Here is a 20767-nt window from a genome sequence, read left to right on the forward strand (position 1 = left end):
TTAACTTCAATTACTTATGACAGTTCTTTCTAACAGATTCTGTGGCAAACTTCTCAAATTTACTTGGGATTTTTGAACTTTCCTTGTTTCTGTAGGTCTGTCAAACAATTCAAATCATTGACCCAATTGACCACTGGTCCCTTTTTGATAACCTCAATGAGCTCTATGGGCCATTCATTGTCTGTAAGAAATGGTGATTGCATTTTATGGTAATTAAACATTCATACTTTGCTGAATGCAAACACTGGGTGGTTGATTAACATCAAACGTGGAAATCTCCAAACCACAGCAACATTTTAATGCTGCAGGTGCAGGCAAAGCTCGACCTCAGATTTTCCCACATAGTAAGTGACTCATTAGGTCATCATAATAAGGAAGCACATTCTAGTTTATTAAAAATCTCATTAATTTCTGAACAAAGATGCTCAATGACCTCATTGACGCTGTATTTGGTCTCTTGTTATCTGAATATCCTTTATATAATGCTCTTCTAATCATAACCTCTGATGAACTATGCTCATTCTGTCTGGTGTGCATATTTTGCTCTCAAAAGTGTAAAGAGAGCTAAAAGGGACGGATCTCATAATTCACTATCCTCCATTCTGATTTGTGAGTAAATCTTAGTTCTCATTTCTAAAGAAAACTGCTAACTCCACCTACTCTCTTACTCATTTCCAGAGTAAATAAAATTTATTTTTCATGAATAATTGCAGCATTCTTATTTTTCTAATCAAGATTTGAATCCTTCTAAGGTCGGACATATAAACGCATGATTAAAAAAATTGGACCTACACAAGAAATACGGGTTTTGCCAATACTTTAGCATTTGTTGTTCTTTACCATGTGAGAAAGCCTTTACGAAATGGCAAAAATAATTTTGGTAACATGTTCTGAAAACATACATAAAAAAAACAAAACAGAATTGGACCTAATAACATATTCAGCTTTATAAATGTATTACTGGATCAGACAACACAGTCCTTGCCACAAGTCCTAAGTAATCCACTTTAAAAACAAACAAAACTGTTGCAAATGTCAGGGTGTATGTGATAGTCAGGAAAATACTACTCTTCAGTAGAAAAGTCAAGTCCCTTTTCCTTGAATTTAAAGACAATGATATGAAACTCTGAAAAACTAGTTCCTTACCTTTAATTTTTCTGCATCAGCCCTAACTTTAAGAAGTTCTGTAATAGCATCCACAAAGCCCTGATGGTGAAAATTGCACATCTTTTCTATCTCCCTGTCATGGTTACGTATGCAGGTGTCTAGTTTTTCCATAAACCTCTGATGTGCATTTGGCTGGTCATCATATACAGACCTGTTAAATACAAATAAGAAAATCAGAGTTTATTTTCCTACCCACCAGTTAAATGTAGTATGCAAGAATCTTTATTGAATTACCTCTAAAATAAACAAAAGCATGCAAACTTGTTGTTATGGTACCATCATTTGTGATGCACTCCACCAAAATCAGCATTAAAACAAACAGATAGTGCAAAACTGAGAACTGAACCCAGCCCTTATGGCATTAATCCAGGTGCTTAACCAGTTACATCATGGTTGACCTGAGCCTCACTGGTCTGTTGTTTATGCCCTAATGCTCAAATACGGGTACAAAAGATTCGGTTTCTCTGATCACCTCAAATAGCATGGATCACTTTTCCATCAAACTCCACTATTTCCTAAGTATAAAAAAGTGCAAACATGCAAATTTGCTTTTCTAGTACTCCTAACAGCAGTTATCCAGCAGCGCCAGCGTTGGGTGCTCGCAGACAGCGTGACCCAAGCAGTGTGCTGCTGGGGCCAGATGCCCGGCCACCCTGTTCCCCTCCCATCCTCCAGCCCCCTCAAAACATGTCCTAAGGCAAAATCACGATATGCAGCCTAGGGCTGCTACCTATATGGGATCTAACTTTCAGGAATGGCTAAAATTATGTCTTTTGGTTTATTTTACTAATTGGTTGAGTGCTAAATGTAGAAACCTCAAGTGGGAAATATGACTCCAGAAGTTACCAGTGTAGCTTGTTGAGCTCCATCAGAAATAGAAAGCTGCATGGAAAAATGTTCAAGCATGAGAATGAGCAAAGACGACTGTGGGCAATTAAAAGCTTTAGACTTAGTAGAAGAAGCAAAAAAGGGGTATTACAGAGAGCTGCATTGCCTAACCGCAACCCCTAACCCTATACCTTCCCCAAGAAGGAACCCTAATACAATTGAACCTGAACACCAAACCATATCCCTAACCCGAACCAAATGCTAACTCAAACACTAACTCCTAACCCTAATCCTAACCCTAACACAAGCACCAACCTAAACACTCACACTAACCCCTAACTTTAACCATAATCCTAATCTGCTACCCTGGAAATCAAAGGTATGAAGCCTCCTAAGGAAGTGAGGAATTCAAAACAAAACAAAAAACAGGAGATTGAAAACCTCAAAATTGCCTTTTTTTTTTTAACCTTTATTTTCTCTCCATAATTGCAAAGATTTCTCCACAAATGTCTAAGGCAAAGCCATTTAAAATAAATAAATAAATAGTAATATTAGGGAATAAAACGGGAAAAAAAGGCTGAAGTTCCAATGGTCTCACTGCTGCTTGTGGGAGACTTCAGTATGAAATTCAAGAACCAGGCAAAACTAAGCAAAAGCCTCTAAAACTCTCAAGGAGAGGGAAAGGACCTCCCTCCTGGTCTTCTTGCAGAAGTATGACTTAACACAGTCAAGATCCTCTTTTCTAACGAGACAGCTGGGCTCCACCAAGGTCTGGGGTCATCACCACCTGGTTCAACAAACCCATAGCTGAGTGGCTGGGAAGAACTTGACCTTTCAAGGAAGACTGAAAAGAGACTGTAACTAGATTCTTGACGCTTTTTTAGTTCCTTTTGACCTTGAGCAATATATTGAGAGATGCAATTGAAGTTAGAGAAATAAGAAAGGCAATATGCTGTCTCACGTGGTGAAGGAAGAAAGCCAGCTTCTGAGAGCCTGCTTGCTCTAAATATTTTCTCAGAGTAAAATCCACACAATAAAATATTCCTGTTTGTCTGATAAATCAATCCCTAAAAGCTGCGAGGATTATCCTCCTTTGCTTCTGATAGGAAAAGAAGGCAGGTTCTTTCCTCCTAAGAGCACCAGCGGAAAATCCAAAGTTGTTGACCCATGAAATGAATCACAAAGGGAAAAAAAAAAAAATGCCCCTCACCCTTTCCACTGCTGCAGTTTGAAATGACAGCTGGAAGGAGCAAAAGTGTGACAGCCAGCCTCGCTCCCCGAGGTTCCTGGCAGGCTGCCCGACAGGAACACCTCACGGCTGCCCGGGGCGGCCGCGGTGCGAAGGGCTGGGCTGGAAGATGGAAGTGACCCGCACCTGCGGCCTGCTGCCGGCTGGAGGGAGGCAGCAGCCTGGCGGGGGGAGAAAGCTGCGAGACGCATGGCAGTGGGTGAGCCCTCACTGGGCAAGCTGATGTTTTGCCTCTGGAGAAATGGGGGGAGACACGTGGACTGCATCGCCTCTAAAGATATGGGAAAGGGGTGAGGAAAAGGTTCAACAAGTGGTGCTGGAGTGCTCCAAAACAGCACGAGCTGGTTACGTGAGCTTTGCTCTGTCTCTGCAAGAAAAGGGTGAGAGGCGTTGAAACCTGCAGGGTGGGCAGAGAGGGACATCTGCCTGCCTGCAGAGCACCATTTCTGGAGAAGAAATAAAAAGACTAAGAGGACCGGAGGCATCAGATAGTGCCCTCACAGATACTGTGCATGCATGACCTACCCCGGAATGTGCTAAAGCGGAACAAGCAAAAAGCTCTATTTATTACTGCTGCCTTAAGCCTTTTAAGAGCAGGAGGAGTCTCAAAGTTTAGGTCTCTTTCCAGTGTTCTCAAAAAAAAAAAAAGGGCAAAAAAGAGGTATCATTAGCACAAAAATAGGGGACTTCTCTCTAGCACTGTGTACTCACACTCTTCAACATATTTGTAAGTGAAAACAGCAAAACACAGTAGATTAAATATACCTAAAACGAGAACAAGACAGTAAAAAGATGGAGGAAGGGGAACTCCGCAGCTGGGTTTGTATCAGCAAAGTTTCTGCTTGTGGTGGCAGCAATGTGCTGTCTTTTTGGACTTATTGCCTGGTGACTTTTCGGTATCCAGCAGCTGCAGTGCATAACGTTAATAAATAAAAGGTCAGGGGTATTATCACAATATTTGATTCAAAACCATACAGTGAGCAAGTGTTTAAAGTCAGGAAACAATATCAATACACTGCCTTAACCACAAGATTACCCTACCTTATTAAAATAAGGGTTACTATTTTATGTTCCACATGATACTGCTTACTGGAAGGATACTAACAAAATTATGATCTAAATGATAATCTGTGATCTAAGCCAATAGTTTGATGGAGCCCCTTAAGATTCATTAATGGTATAAATTCCATATTAATTCCATATGTAAAGAGCTCCACCTTGTGGGAACAGTAACAAATCAACTCTCTTCAGCACACAAGGGAAAAAAAACCCTGAGAATCACCTACTTTTAAAGAAATAAATCATAGTATTTAGAAGAAATCCACACTTTGTGTCACAACTCCCTGATATCCATGAGAAGTAAGAAAACGAATTAAAACGCTCCCTAACTTTCTCAGTACTCTGCACTCTTAGGACACTATACACATGCTACTTCAGAGGCTTATAAAGAAGTCTGACCTAAAGCAGCGGTGTTTAAGAAGTATACACGTACTTGAGAGAGCCATGCCACCTCTGACCATGGACAGAAATTACACTTTTTCTCAAAACTGGAAATAGAACTGAGGAATGTGTGCCTGACTTACCCGTTAGGTAATGTCACCCCTACTACAGTGTGGTTCATTTTTGCTCCTGAAGTTTATTTTCTGCACACGTTTCAAAAATGACCTAGATTTACCTAAATAATTACCTACTTTGAATAATTATTTGAAAATTATGGCACCACAAGCAATCCTAATAATAATTCTGTGCTTTTCTGTTCAACTCTCAAGCAGAGAAATCACCGTGTGAATTTGGGCAATGCGCAAGCTGTCAGGACGGGGCAGGTGCTACCCTCACTCTCAACAGATGGGGCAAGCTGGGCACCCAGGAAGAGCACAAGCAGAGGCGAAGGATATTCCTCTGTTAATGAGTGTAGCAGGTTATTTGTTCCCAGAACTCTGTCTATAGACAGAGATTATTTCTGACTCATCCCAACAACTGGACAATATGAGTCATATCTATTTTGCTACAGGTAAATACAAGATACTGCAGAAAGTACTCAAAAGATGAAAAAAAAAAGAAAAAAAAGAATAATAAACCAGGGAAAGACAGATCTGGAAAGCAGCTTAACAAAATTTGGTTTTAAATATTATATCTAGGTAGAGCTTAGTACAGTGCAGTACTAAAGCTTACTTTAATAGTTCAATGCTCACAAAGATTAAAAAAATACGCAAAGAGGGAGAAAGATATCTCTCCCTCACTGACTCCATGTTATTGCCAAAGGGTTATTTTTGCCCTGGTCTTTTCTTACCAGCTGGACTGAAGGGATAAAGATGAGCATAAACATATTTGAACGCAGGTCTCAATAAATAAATGATGGAAAAAAATCAGATATGCAACCATTTACTATTAAAGAAAATCAAACAAGGTTACTGGACACCTTAATAATAACCATAAAACAACAACTTAATTTTATTTTCAAACTGAAGCACACTATGAAAAATATGTAATTTAGTACGTCTTTCATTAATTTTTTTTGTTTACCTGCAAAAAATCTACAGCAACACCAGAGGGCACCATTCCACACAAAAATACCATCTGCTGAGTAAGCAAAAAGGCCAATCTCCAGAGAGCTAAAATTCAGCAAAGAACTATAAAATCCAACCTGCCATGAATTCCACCTGACCCTTTATAATAAATAATCCTCATATTATCTGTTCCATTATAATGACAATTTCCATCATATGCGTTGTCACTCTGAGCTGCTATCACAGATCTCTTCACAGATGGTTACAGAACAGCTTCAAAAACCCATCTCGGCTATAGATGCATATAGATCATTTCTGTGGAGGCAGCCAGAATGCGAGCCATTAAATGCCCAACTGCAAGGTGGATTAAAAGAAGGTCAGCATGTCACTAATGCGGGGGAAAAAAAAGAAAGCTAGAGGCCAAAGAAAAATCGTAATTAATTTAATACATTGACTGAGCTAGTGGAAAGGTAGGCAAATAGACTAGTAAGTGTAAAAGGAGAGGAGATTAAAAGTATTTCTGAGAGTTCAGCCACTACGCCTAATTTCCTCTTCACGCCTCACCGTCAGTCTTCATATCTACGCCATCTTTCTACTAGAAAATGAAGATAATCTGAAACCTGAACCTTCCACTGTCATCTACCTGGTAGGAGTTCAGCTTGCAAGAGTGAATTGCAAGAGTAGTCAGAATGAGAACTTAAGTAGTTTTGTCCTTTACATCTACAGCAATTAAAAACTTTAAAATGGTAGCCAGAACTGCTCCGCTACTCAGTCTTCAGGCAAAAATGAGCTTGAAAAGGAAAAACAAGCTAACCAAAAAACAAACAAACAAACAAAAAAAAACACTGAAAAGAAGTTCCAGTCATTCATAAGCAAATCATGATTCAGAAGACAATGTGATTTCCTGGTTGGTGGTAAATAATTGTCTACGAAAAATCATTATTAACACAGTCTACTAGACAAACAACATCCACCTTGGGTTACAAAATTTTTTTAAAAAAAAAGCATTATTTCTTCAAGTTTTGTGGGTTTTTTTGTTTGTTGGTTGGTTGGTTTGCTTTAAATAGATAATGATTTGATTTTTAATTATAACCTATAGTCAGGAGAAAGATCTTTGAGCTTATGCAGCATTACCGGAAGTTTTTCGAGTGCACAATTCTCTTCGTAGTAATGAAATTATTTATAATAACATGCTCTAACGGCAGCAAAGATTCTCAAAAGAGATGGTTTATTTAAATAATAGCAAAAACAGATGTCAGAAAAGAGAGAAAATCCCACCTATCTTTTTACAGGACACATTATAGACTATGAAAATGTATGGATGAGTTTGATGGGCAACAGAGCTCTGGGAGCAAACCGAAGGCCGAAACACATCTGCACTCATTACAAGTGCTCAAGTATAAAATGCACTGGGACTCTCAAATATTTTCAGTTCTTATTTTGACCCTACAACCAGCCCACGCCGACAGAAGCGTGATGCTCACTTCTCCATCCATCATTGCAAGCTGAAATACCCAGGCCAGCAGTTAGCAGCACAGAAAAAACAACAGGTCCGTTTCTCCAAACACCAAGTTTTCTGCACTCCATTTCTGTACCATTCATTTTTATGGTGGTGAGGATGCCAACTGAAAATAATTCATAAAGTTGGGTTAAACATGAGGAGCAGGGCTTAAGCAGAGAAAGATGTGACTGAAGTTCCCTCCCCGGCAGGGACAGTAGGACGGCTCAGAAGGCAGCAGCCCCTCACCGACGACCATGCCTCCTTCCACCATTTTCACACCCCCCAGCCCATCCCGTCCTGTCCCATTTCTGGGAAGAATTGCAGGTTCCCCACCCCTGCCTGCATTGCCACAAAGTCTTTCATTTCCTGATTACACAAGACACATGAAGCAATTAAAAACCATATACACACATTCCTTTCTGTGTACTGATAACCATTAAGTAGGTGCTACATCCCCGTGACTGCTGTGACAATAGTGGGAATTACACACATCTGCACAACAGGCATACACGTTTGACAGGGAACATAATCATGCAACTTCTAGAACTGCAAAGGATGCAACAGAAAAATGTTCATTTGTAGAGCTTCAGACTTACAAGTGTAGGGGAAAAATAAATTTTGAACCGATCAAAGTGAGTAGTTACACCAAGTCACACACCAAAAAAAAAAAAAAAAAAAAACAGCCCTCAAATGAACAAACTGTGCTCGTGAAAAATCATGCTTTTAGAATTAGTATCTTGCTACCAAAGCTAATTTTGAATGGAGGCCAGATAAGTTCCCAACTAACTCCCACATACACATTGCAAGAGGCATTCAAGTAGATGAGAAAGAGAGAAATTGAATAAAGATATATAATAATACTTAAAGTCAAATTTGCATGATGAGTTCAGTGGAATCTATGAAAGTGCAAAAAACTGACCATGCAAATTAAGATTCTGCCCTTAGAATAGAACTGTCATTTTGACTCTAACCATGGCATCCCTAAGCACGATATTGTATCACATATTCAATTTAAGCTGCAATTTCACAGGAAACACTGCAGAATTTTCCTTTGTCCTGCAATATACAAAGATATTTTCTGTTTACACAAACTGCAAACTTTGTATGGATTTTTCCATGGAGTAATTTCATATAGGTTGTTGCATACACCCTTAAAAAGCTTTATAAAATAATGTCCAGGTGTTTCCTGTAATTCAACTAGAGTTATGGTAATAAGCACATTTCTTAAAACCTAAGCAGACTTTCTATGCCAGACACTACCTAGGGTCCAGTTCTGCCATCCTTATTTATAACTACCTCTCACCACTCTATTTAAAAGATCATGTTACGTGCCAGAACAACGCACAACCAAAGCTATGGCCTAATCAGAGAAAAGATTTTATTAATCTTAGTTTAGCTGGTATGCTTTACTTGCCTGGTTTTCCTGTATGTGCAGTTTCTGTGAATTGTTCTCACTAATAGTATCCTGTTTCTATGAGCAGGAAAGGGCTGAGTACAGTTTGTTAGTTAACATTACTTCCTATAACCAGGGTCCATATTCTGTAGTAGCAACACTACAGCAGTCATTGTTCATTCTGGATAAGCAATGTAGCACGCTGATGGCTGTTAATGGACATCCTCTGCAGTGAAACATGAACTGATAATCAGCAAACCCAGATTTGCAATAGACTTCCTCCTTCCTGTTTTTACACTGCTGACCAAGGAGATGCCTCTTCCTGCTAAGCCTTTGTGCTACTTACTGATGTATGAAGCAAGAAACTGAAAAACAAGTGCTGTACTATTTTTTTTCCAAATTTGTGCTGTAATAGTAGATTAAAAAACAGCAAAGAAAGTGCCAGCCCCACTCACTTTGGTAACAGCTATTGACACATAACAAAATGCCAAGTCTGGCCATCTGTTTCATGTGCCTAAACGAATACAGCAGACATAGGTGGAACCAATGCTATTTCATAGAAAATAAAACAGGCAACTCAAGTCCATAAAGCAATATTCTTATTTTCCCTTCTTATTTCCCCAGTATGTAACATAAATTGTTCCATTTTAGGAGCAAACGGAGATTCATCTAGAAATGAAAATTTGAACTTCTAAGTTGTTTTTGAAGATCTGATCAGACTTCTATTCTGTATGGTCCAAAAATAGTTAGCCATCTATTACAATCTATAGCTAATCTGCTTTCTTTATCTGGGACACTTTAGACATAACCTTCAAGACAAATACATACCAATTGTTTCTGTACAGCCCTCATGAGATATATGAAGGTTCAACAGAACATTTAAGGTAACAAAGGCCCACGGACATAACTAAGATGTCTAGGTTATTTATTTTAATTTGCTTTGTATACCAACACCACACAGATGTAAATATATTATTTTAGGAATCAAGAAGTTTCAGATTTAATGAAATATCCAATAATTGAAGTTTTACACACAAATGGGTTAAGAATGTATTATTTTCAGTACAGACAAAACCAGGTAACTCTCTAAGGCTGCATTCTTTCTATAAACATAAAATGATTTCTTCTCATACAAATCCAGTTTGTACTATATATTCTTGTCTCCCAGGATCACCGAAGAAAATGGAAAATGACTTTTAAGAAGTCTCAGTTTAATTCAAAAGCCCAACTAAAACTAACAGTTTCTCTCTGTTGAGTAGCAAGTAAAAGCATGTGTTAACTGACTTGTACTAGTATTTGTTAATTTACTCCAATACTCCAGCTGCTTGATAAACAGACTAAATGGCAGAAAAAACTGTCCATTCCTTTGATGGCACTGACAACTCACTGATGACACATTTCAAAAGGAGGGAGTGCATATTGGCTTCCTGCTTACAATTCCTTAAGGTTATAAAACAAAACAAACACAATGTATAATAACTATGTTAACTTCAGGTTGAAATTAACCTAAAACAAAACTGAAAAGAAAACACTGCCTCGCTGATATCAGTGGGGTAGAGGTAGTTCAAAGGCACCCTGAGCATAAGGAAGTTGGCAAACTGTGAAAGTCCCAGAGACAGCTGCTACCAACAGAAACATCCATGTTCTGTAACAGAAAGGAGAATAGAGTGTATTAATATTCAAGTATGTGATACTTGAAAGTGCAAACACTTCTTTTTGAAGTTGATGTGGCCCAAGAGTATCCCCCTAGATATATGTACTACAGCATATGCATTCTTAGTTTTGTATTGCTCTGATTCATGGGACAATTCCAAGAATTACACTCACTTGTAGTTTTGCAAGTAAATTACTTTCTCTGAGACAGCGAAAATCCCACTCAGTTTTAGAGCTGAACACCCTTCTTAAAATCTGATGCTATGAACAGGGGAAAAAAGAAATGAAAAGTCCCTGTCCTTGCCCTCTCTGCAGGCTCCCAGTACAGAACTGTTCAAAGACATCTTTTAGGTCCTCTGCGTCAAACCCAAGTCTTCCCACAAGCGCTGATGCACTCCAAAATCTGCTTCTTTCCTTCTTAACACCTCCATCAGCGATTAAGTTCCCTGTCAGTTTGGTATGACTGGCAAAGGCTGAGGCACAGCCAGCTTCCAGAACAGATCATTAACTCCTTCCCGTACAGGACACAACTGGCCAGGCATACAAGCAATTCCTTAGCAGACGTGGACAAGATGAAGAAAAGATGCGTTGCTGAGATGAACACCTGAAGATGAACATCAAATTGAACATGATGTCATTGTTTTACCAAGGTCTGTGGTGACAGGGATTAGGCTTGGGCATTTCATCCACCGTCAGATAATAGCCAGAAAGACTGGCAACAGCTGGGTTTTTTAACTAGCCATAGCAAGCCCTTAAGTAAGATAAAATCTAATTTGATTGCTTGATGCTGATGCAAAACTAGCTTGATGTTTTTGAACAAGTTAGCACTGAATATTTTACTACAGCCCATAGAAATAGTTTCCTATTTGCAAATCTACCCCTGGCATTATTTAAGAAAGACCAGTCCTCACAGATTTTTACGAACTTCTTTTAGTAGTATAATCCATAAAACACAACATGACCAAACTCGCTTAACTGCAGTTGCTCTAACTTCTAAGTGAAAATGGTCAAAAATAGGCTTATGTTTAATTGAATTATGCTAGCACTCCTCAGGTAGACATCTGTATTGAGGAAACTGCAAAGTCACAGATCAATGGTTCAGAAATGCACTCAGAAAGCTAGGGTACAGCGTATGCCACTGGCTTCTGGGGAAAAAAAAAATGCAGGAAAGTACCCACATGACTGACATTTGTGCAGGACGTAAAATTAATGCATTTCCTATGCATAATACAGGTCTAAAATCTGGGACAAAAGGCTTGAGGAATATGAAGAAACTACAAGAATAACAGTTGGCTTTCCTGAACGTAAGCCATTTGTATGATGGGAAGGTTACATTTAGATGCAACACAATGATACAAACTACATCAACCGCCTAGTAAGTACACCATTCTGGATCTCTCAGTAGATGATGCCTTTATTTTAAAAGCTTTCATGTATTTTGAAACATGTCTCCTAAACAAGGGAACAATTTCAAGCTCTTTGGTAACACTCATGAAATTGTAGAGAGCTATGTCAGAAGTATTCTCCAAACAGGTTACTAGTTAGGTTAAAGCTTCATTTGGCAGTTGTCCATTTGGAAACCACTGCAAGAAATGAGTCAGAAGCTGATGCATAAACATTTAAAAAGATCAAGATAGCCTGACTTGCAGACATTTTTCATGACAGACTTAATCAGCACCAACCCTAAAGATTTTTGGAAAAATGCAATGCAACGCACGGCAGATATTACCCACAAACAGTTTCAGCCTTCGTAAAAAGTGAAGTACTGTGCCGAAACTTACAACAATGGAAGCGAATCCTCACCTTCTTCTAAGATCTTTTTTTGCCACCAGTGGCAAATCTGAAGAATTTCTGAAATATCAGGCTAGCTTACAGAAAAAAAATAAAATTAAATTAAAAAATGCAGTACTGCCACTGAATAAATAAATGCCAAATTAATTAGCCTACAGCATACAGTATTCTCATGCTGTTTTGACTCTAAATAGTGGGCTAGTGATAAAAAAATATGTATTGTTCCTTTATAAAAATATACACAGCGATAGACTTGTTCACATAGACAGTGGTTTTATCTGACTCTTGCCTTTCAATTTGAATATTTGGAATATCATCAAATCCTGCACCAAGTGACAAAACCTGCAACAGACAGGCTACAAGCAAGCCACCAGTTTTTCAGGATACACTGTTCTCAATGAGCAGGCTATTCTCCTTGCTCTATAGCACCCAGTTGCAACATACAAGATAGCTATTATAATAAAGATAAATCGATGTATACATATACATCAGAGAACATCCTACGACCTGATTCAGAAATACCCACAGCTGACACAGAAGGAATTGCTAGTTCCTTTGGGCTACTGCATAACTTCATTCTGAAGAGGAATGAAACAAATTAACCAGAAAACTCAGCACAATTTGAAGACGGACTATTAACAAAGTTACAGAGTGACTTTTGAACCATAAAAATATCTTATAATATTCTAAAATATTAATTATCATATTATTTGAAATTGAAATATATAATTAAACCACTTAAGTTCTGTTTCAAAACAAAGGATACAGAGATCATCCACCAATACGTTTGTTCTGCCTTTAAAAGAAGACTAAACTATTGGCAAAGAACAGATGTGAATTGCTGCTTCATAGTCCAAAAACAAAATTATGAGGACACGGAAAAATGCCTTTAGATAATCATACCTGACAAATATGACCACAAGGCAAAAATGAGGGCAACCACATTTTGCCACTGGATAACCACATCACAAATCCCAGCAGTCCGTAGGCAAGCACTCAGAAAAAATATTCCCCAGCCTGCGACTGTGCTGATGTTGTTCTGTCTTCCCACATTTAGAAATATCATTCATACTGTCCATGCTACTGCTAACTGTACTGCTAAAGACACACAGTCACATAACAAAACTATACCTACCAGTAAATCATGTACACTCTCAGTAAATCATGTTGAGGCTTCAGAGCATCCTGTCACACTCTAGAAAGTATTTAGGCACTTCATTTACTTGGCTTTGGACAGGCCCCTCAATGGATAAAGTAACACCTCTGAAATACAAATTACAGACCCCAGTCTGGGCAAAGTGTCTGCAATTGCACTGTGTACCATAACTTAGTAAAAGCAGCAGAATTAGTTTCTCTCCATATTTCTACCTCTAAATTTTCTTAGAAATCTTGATCAAGGAAAGACTAAACAGTCTTGCTTGCACCACTTTACTCTTGCTTTCTCGATTTATTCCTCGAATGATGTCTGACTGCCTTACTGGAGCATGCTTTTTTTTTGCTTTAGCTTTCCTGCAAAACAAAAACAGAAGTTCAGGATGAGTAATTTTTTTCATCAATGGCTTCTAACACTCCACCCATATTCTTTTACGAAGCTCACAAGAAATCTACATTCTACCAAACTCTGTTCAACCCATATATATATATATAACAAAAAAAAAAAAAAAAAAAAAGGCAGCACCAGCAGAAGTGATTTTGCTTTGCAGCTAGGCAGCTCCATTGCCTTTATCAGAGCAAGGCAGCGCTACGTCTGTGGACGGTCGCCACAGCCTCTTGCAGCACCAGGCAGAAAAGCAGCAATGTAACGGCTGTGTCAGCGCCGTGCCTGGAGCCTCAGATAACATGCCGGCAACGTCTTCCTTCAAAGCCCCCCAATAACTCAGTCAAGAAGTTTCATGGTCAGCACAATTTACAGCAACTGAGAATACCTACTGAGGCAACAGCTTTGTGATGATGGATTTCAGGAAGAGGGCGAGAGAAAAGTCACTTGCAAGCATTTTTACACTGACTTAGGAGGAGTACTTCTGAGCTGCAATTATGGGTGAAAGCCACAGAGAACATCCTGCTTACATCCCATATAGCAATGACATAGCACCTCCTTACCAACTTCATCTTATCTACAAAATTCCCATCACTGATTCCCCTGTAATTTTTAATTTTTATTTTATTTTACTTTTGCATTAGTTGTTTAGCCTATTGATTGCAGGTCTGGAGGTATTCCCTTGACAGGCTGTACATGGGGCTCCCTAAACACCACAAACTCAGTGACGTGAAGGTCACAAGATGAAAAAATAAGCCTGCTCTCTGCTTATGCTAGACATTGCCAAGCTAGAGTTTAAGCGTTAATTCATACAGGTTTTAGAAAAGGACTTTGAAATATTACACATTACCACAAGCTGAAAAAGACTCTTCAGTACAGTACATCAGGACATTGCTGGAACAGCATCTTCTTCTCTGTTTGACCTTTGTGGACCTACATATCACTAACCAGCAGATAAGGTCAGTTATTTTCTTCTGAATAGAATTTATCTTATTAGTTACCCTGGCACATCCAACAGAGTATTCAAGAAATTTTAATATGTATTTCTATGAAGTTCAATAAGGGCCTGAAACTTTTTTGTTATTAACTTTTTGATATTTTTTTGAGGGGAATAGGGATATTGCTTTTCACCGTGTTTTTCACCTTTTCCTTTGTAAAGATCGAATATTCACTGACATCTCTTCTCTTCCTGGTTTTGCAAAGCCCAACAGTATGTATAAGAAATGAATTATAAGATATTAACACATTATATAAAAATGTGAGAGTGACAAGCCTTTAACAGGTGTTGTCATTAACCATGTTTAGTTAGCCATTAAAGCTAGAAAGATGTTAAGATGTTGATAAAACAGTCACAGGGTCTGCGGGAGGAAAAAAAAAATCCTGGCCTGCTATATACACAGTTTACCTATTTAATGAAAAGTATGTTGTACAGTTGATTTACATCTCATTTGTAAGGACTCTGTGTGCGCCACTATATTTAGAGATGCAAGTTAAGTACCAGCAATTTGAAAGCTGTAAGTTCATCCACTTAATCCTTAAAATAAGTAAAAATCAAATACAATCTCTGCATTTGATATTTAAGAAAGTTGCACAATTTTTAGGAGCTAACGCTCCTAAATAGTAAGTAATCCCAGCCCTCCCAGCTGTCCCTTTGCTCCTTCTGTGAAGGACCTGTGTTTCCCATTCCTGTACATGGGTGCATCTCAGTACTATAAATCACCTGCAGGATCAATGTTCCTTATCTGTCAGTAACACATAAAATACCCTCAGCAATAGATACATCAATACGCTACGCACAAGTGCTGCTGCTGTTCCAGCAGGACAGGAAACGCTACACCAGCAGAGACATCTACACCAAGCTATCAAACAAAACACTGAAGAAAAATAGGAGCAGAAGCACGTTTCCATGGAACCCACATATGGCCCACAAAAAAAAAAAAAAAAATTACACTTCCTTGTAAAGCATTAGGAGGATATTAAGATTGCAATAGGAACAATTCAGGATAAGTCAGATCTTGCACATCCTATGATCTTCAGCATTAAGTATTACCTCACGCTGCTTATCCAAAGTGCTCACCTCTTTTGTTCTGCTATTTTACAATGTATGTTGGTGCTCCATTTCATGTCACAATGCTATAAATATTCTCCCAGCATTACAGACCAAAGATTACTAAAATGTTCCATTTCATACAATGAAACGAACGTAACTTCAGTCATTACGTGACACAACTGGTATGAATGAATTCCATGACTGGAAATCAATGGATCGCTTGATGTGGTAGGCTTAGGCAACTGCACGTGGAATTACTAAACTCATTTCTCTGGTTTATATTGTTTAACAAGTAAAAGCTGTATCTTGTGCAGAAAATAATGCTCTATTTTATGTTCAAGCTTTTGTTTATTGAAATAGATCTTGAAATTAGATTTGAGATTTCAGACTTTTCAGTTTCACACAGCAACTCACAAATTTTAACAAACAGCTGAACAGACAGACAGTTTTGATTTTAAACATTTCTCTTTCTATAAAAAAGCAGAATATTTCTGTGATGTCAGCTGGACTTCTTTCAAAACACTCAGCCAGATGTAAATGTTCTTTAGCTTGATTTATGGGTTTGTAAATAAGCACTAGCTGCTAAATCAGACCAATGTGCACTTTTCTAAAAATTCTGAAAGTCACCAATGCAAAGCTACATTTCTGAAAAGCCAGTAAGACAACAAGGTATATTTATATCTCTATGCACATATTATATGTATATATAAGTAAACAGGAAGAACAGGAGCATGTTAAAAAATCACAGATCTAAATAAACTTGAACAATATTTTAGATGCATAACACAAAATAAGAGATTCATATCGTCCCTTCCCCATTTCATGTCTCTCCCCTATCCATGCTTGTGGTTCCCGAATGTGCCTTCTTCCACTGTTCAGCCCGATTCTCTGTATGTCCTTTGCATAAGGACATATAGCACATCTGATATAAGCTCTGTATCGGAGATTGTAGTGAAGCTGCAATTACATTTAATGTTTTGTTGCTAAGTTTTTTTTGTTTTGGTGTGGGTTTTTTTTGCAGACATCAGCTTCAGTGTGCCTGGGCTTGTTAGCTCAAACATGGCTAGATTGCCTCCAGGGCCAACTCAAGTCTGAGAACATCTCAGCTGCTGTCTCTCAGCCTGAGCTCACAGACAGCTCCATGTGACGCACAGCTTCAGTGCCCCACGTGCACCCCCTGTACTGGCTGCGTTGAAGGAACAGTAAGGGGAGACCAGAGCATCTCTGGTGATGTCTGGGCTGCTCCACCACGCTCCCCAGCTGGGCTACCCAGGGGCTGATTAGCCCCGGCCCCGCATCAGTTCCCTGGCCGCAAACTCCCCTGGACCCCTCATTGCTGGAGGAACCACTGCAGACAGGCCACAACATCATTCACTGTGAGGCGCAAAATGACCCGTTTCATGGGCAATGGACATTTTCCTTCCGTAAGTTCTCCACAAAGGTTTCCTCAGCCTCCCACCCCATGTCTGCCCTCTCCTGCACTCTCCAGTACACGCTCTCCAGGGAGAATCAGCAACGTGTGCTCTCCGCCCTGCGCACGCTGACACCACAAACCGCTTTTTCCAGTTCCCTGCGCACAAGATCTCCATATCTTTCCAAAGAGATAATGTGTAAACTTGCAGCCATCTCTTCCTTGTTTGGCTGGTGTCCGGGCTCTTTCATTTCAGAGGGCTCTGACCAGCGGGCTGCCAGAGCAGCTGTGGGGTGAAAACCCCTGTGCCCCTACACCTTCCCCATACCCTGCTTCACTCCCTCCAGGCCTGGCACCGGCGAGCTTCTCTCACCACAGGACAGAGCTAAACCTCTAAAACCTCGACGCGCATCCCACACCATTTGCCAGTGTGGCATCGAAAAGGGACAAGCCATCGAGGTCGCGGCACTCGGAAAGCGCTCTGGACGCTGTCAAATCCCCAGGACGCGGAAACTGTCCAGGGTGGCAGATTTCAGGCGGCGGTTTCCGTCTGCACCGAATTAGAAAGGGCTGCACACAGACAGAGGCGCCTCGCTACAACACAGCCACCACCCAAACCGAGGGCTCGACCCGGCTCCCAGCGCAGACCCGCACACGGAGGAGCGCCCCGCACCTCCCTGCCCCGGGAGCCCCCAGCCCACAGCGGGGCCGCCCCAGCCCCAGCCCCTGCCGGAGACACCGGCCGGGGGCGGGGGCACGGCGGCCGCCTCGGCCCTGCCCGCCGCCCTCCTGTCAGCGCAGCCCGCCCGGGGCCGCCCGCGGCCGCCCCAGCGCCGCTCCCTGCCCGTGCCGCGGCCCCCTCGTCCTGAGCCGCCGCTCTCGGCGGAGGCGCTGCGGGCGGCCCCGCGGGGTCTCTGGGGAGGAGCTGTCAGAGCCGGGCCGCGCCGGGCCGGGCCGTGGCTCGCCGGGCGGTGTGGGGCGAGCTGAGGGCCCTCGGCCGGCGGCGTTGCCGCGGCTCCCGCCGCCCCTCACCTCAGGGTGGGTCCCACGCAGGCCGTGTCGGTGCTCTCGATCTCCTGCAGGATCCGATCATGCTCGGGGAGGCTGTCCGCCATCTTGGATGGGAGGGACCCGCCGGCCGCGCCGCTGCGGGAGGCGCTGGGGAGGGACCGAGGGCGGAGGCGGCCGCGAAGCCCGGCGGGGGGCACCGGCAGCCGCGACCCGCCTCCTGCTCCCCGACACCCGGCACGGTTCCTCGGTGTCCCGCAGCCCTCGTCAGGGGAAGGGCTCTGCCGAGGGCGCCCTCGGAGCCTGGCAGAGCCCCCCAGTCCCCTGGGCTCGCCCGGCGGTGCTGCGCGGCTCAGACCTCCGCCCCGCCGCAGCCCCTCACGGAGGGACCTGCCTAAGGGCTCTGCCTCGCCAGGAGCTGCCCTCGCTGTGCTGGGGTGCTAGAGATGAAGCCTTGCGGGCTCAAGAAAGGCCTTTTTTTCCCTGTGGGCTAGTTATGGTCTGTTTCTCGGGAGTTGGTTTATTTCATTATTTACTCCTTTGGGCCTCTGAGCTTTCAATGCTCCCCTGAGTGCGCTTCTGGTGCAGCGCCTTGCTGCCTTTCACTCGCTGTTCTGCTTCGCTAGGGGCTGGCACATCGTTTCCTGCGTTGGTACGGCTGCTGTCTGGTGTCCTTGGGCACGTGTACAATAAAGCCTCGTTTTTCAATGAAGTGGGAATAGCTCATCTTCTATTTAAATTATGCACTTTGCGGTTTGTGGCCGAAGATGAGCGAGTCCTTGGGTTTTGCATGCTCAGGAGACAGGATACACCTGCTTTCTGGGCAAATTTAACTGCACGCAAGCGGGAAGCCAACTGAAAGAAATAGGCCCGAAGTGTAAAACTCCAGGGTGATATATGGCTGCTTTGCCAGTGAGAAACTGACAACCGTTCACAGCCTCGAGTGGATCTAAGTCTAGACACCAGCCAGCCCGAATGCTGTTTGCCACCTTTTCAATTACTGTAATCAAACTCATCATACCCCCTGCCCTGGTGCGACTACACCTGGATGCTAGTTAACAAAAGGCACTGGAGGCTGTGTACATCTCGTCTGTGCACGTGGTTTTAACATGTGCAATGTTGATTCAGATGAATTTATTGATGACACCTACTAAAACAAGTATTCAAAATACAGACAAGTGCCTACAAAGTGTGTGCTGCAGAAAGAAAACAGGAAAAATCCCACAGGCTACCACTGCAGTAGTATTTCCTCCAAGAAATCACTCAAATGCTGTAATAACCCCCCCCCTTTTTTTTTTTTCAGTCATCAAATTACTTAAGTAATAGACTGAAACATTTTTTTCCAGGGTAAATTAAACTTTCTTTCTTTAGCCTGATAGTCACTGCAACCTGATGCCTACAGTCCCAGGCAGGCTATTTTAAAAACTCATCTACAGCTACTAACAACATACTTAGGCACATTACATCATAATCTTTTATATGTTACTTTTTTGTAGGAATGAATATGCAAAATATTTTTTTTCAGTTGCACTTTTTATTGATTTAATCAATCACTTTTTAATTAGATCGTTTCCATAAGCTGTAAAAGAAAAAAAATTAAAATCTTCAGATATTTACAAACATCAATAGTAAAGCTTCACTCTAAGTAGTATCTTGAGTGATTGAAAAGAAAGTCACATTTATTACAAATTAAGAATAAGAAGCAATTAATTCTTTTTAAATGTAGCTGTTAAAAAAATGCTTACAAAAAAAGTGATTTTTTCCCCTCATTTTCATGTTTAAGGGTAATTTTTTTCTTTATAGAGAACCCACAGCCAGCCTTCTGTAGACGAAAGCTTTGTCCCAGTAAAGACTTGCATAGATGCCCTTGTTTTGTATTTTTTCATTTAGAGACAATAACACCGAAATTAAATTCCACTGTCCTGTAGATTTCAGTGTCAGGATAACAAAGTTGCTGATATATCAGGCTGACTGAAAGAATAGCTAAAGAATGGAAGAAATCCATCATGAACAATATAGTAGTATCTAAATGATGCATACCTTAGGGTGGTTCCAAGAGGCAGCTCAAAGGACTGGATCTCAGCAAGGGCATTTTCATATATCTGATCTTTGTTTTCTTCCAGATACTGCTCTGACATATTTGACTTGCTTTTCCTTGCCATAGATTAGCATTAAACCACTCTAACTTTAGGAGAGGACTTTTATTCTGATTGTTATCGTTGACTAAGTGACTCTGCAGTCAGCAGAACCAGGCATGAAAAAACAGATCCTGCGCTAACCTCGTGACTCTTGAGGACTTTGTGTCCAAGAATGGTGCACAGCTGCTGTTTTCCTGTCTCTGCTGGTAACATTTGCTTCGTATGCAGTACCCAGGCCACCACAGTCATTTTTATCCATGTGTTTTAACAGGAGAATTTCTGGCAAAAATAATATTTCTACCTTGTTTTAATAGCTCACCAGTAATTAGTATTAAGCCTGAAATCTAGCCAGTTTGAAAACAATTTTAAAGTTATTTCAAACACTAGGTATCAATGCTCAATTTCTCTGTTAAGTATTATGAGATTAAAAATTGTATTCTTAAAAAAAAAGATTGTATATTTCCATTTGCTGTGTAAAAAGCCTGCACATATAAGAAATTTGCTGAATTTGGAGCAGGTTTATGGACCTTGTTA

General features: G+C 40.9%; 1 protein-coding gene across 12 annotated transcripts in view; it reads right to left on the reverse strand.

Moving 5' to 3' along the window:
* EXOC6 (exocyst complex component 6) overlaps positions 1-20387 on the reverse strand; it is a 92961-nt gene extending 72574 nt beyond the window's left edge. For 2 of the 12 annotated variants that reach the window (XR_014586958.1, XM_083844733.1), the window contains exons 1-2: positions 18120-19340; positions 1147-1318 (exon numbers count right to left, since the gene is read on the reverse strand). Coding sequence is in view for 10 of the 12 variants with exons in the window: in XM_083844733.1 (XP_083700859.1) it covers positions 1147-1318; positions 18120-18202 (255 nt within the window). In the remaining 2 variants the exon portion in view is untranslated. Of the gene's footprint in view, positions 1-1146; positions 1319-18119; positions 19342-20135 lie in introns of those variants that run through there. The other 10 variants (XM_083844730.1, XM_083844728.1, XM_083844732.1 and 7 more) reach the window with 8 other exon arrangements.
* Positions 20388-20767: the final 380 nt, after the last annotated feature.

This window comes from Anser anser (assembly GCF_964211835.1).
Source record: "Anser anser genome assembly, chromosome: 7".
NCBI classification, from domain to species: Eukaryota; Metazoa; Chordata; class Aves; order Anseriformes; family Anatidae; genus Anser; species Anser anser.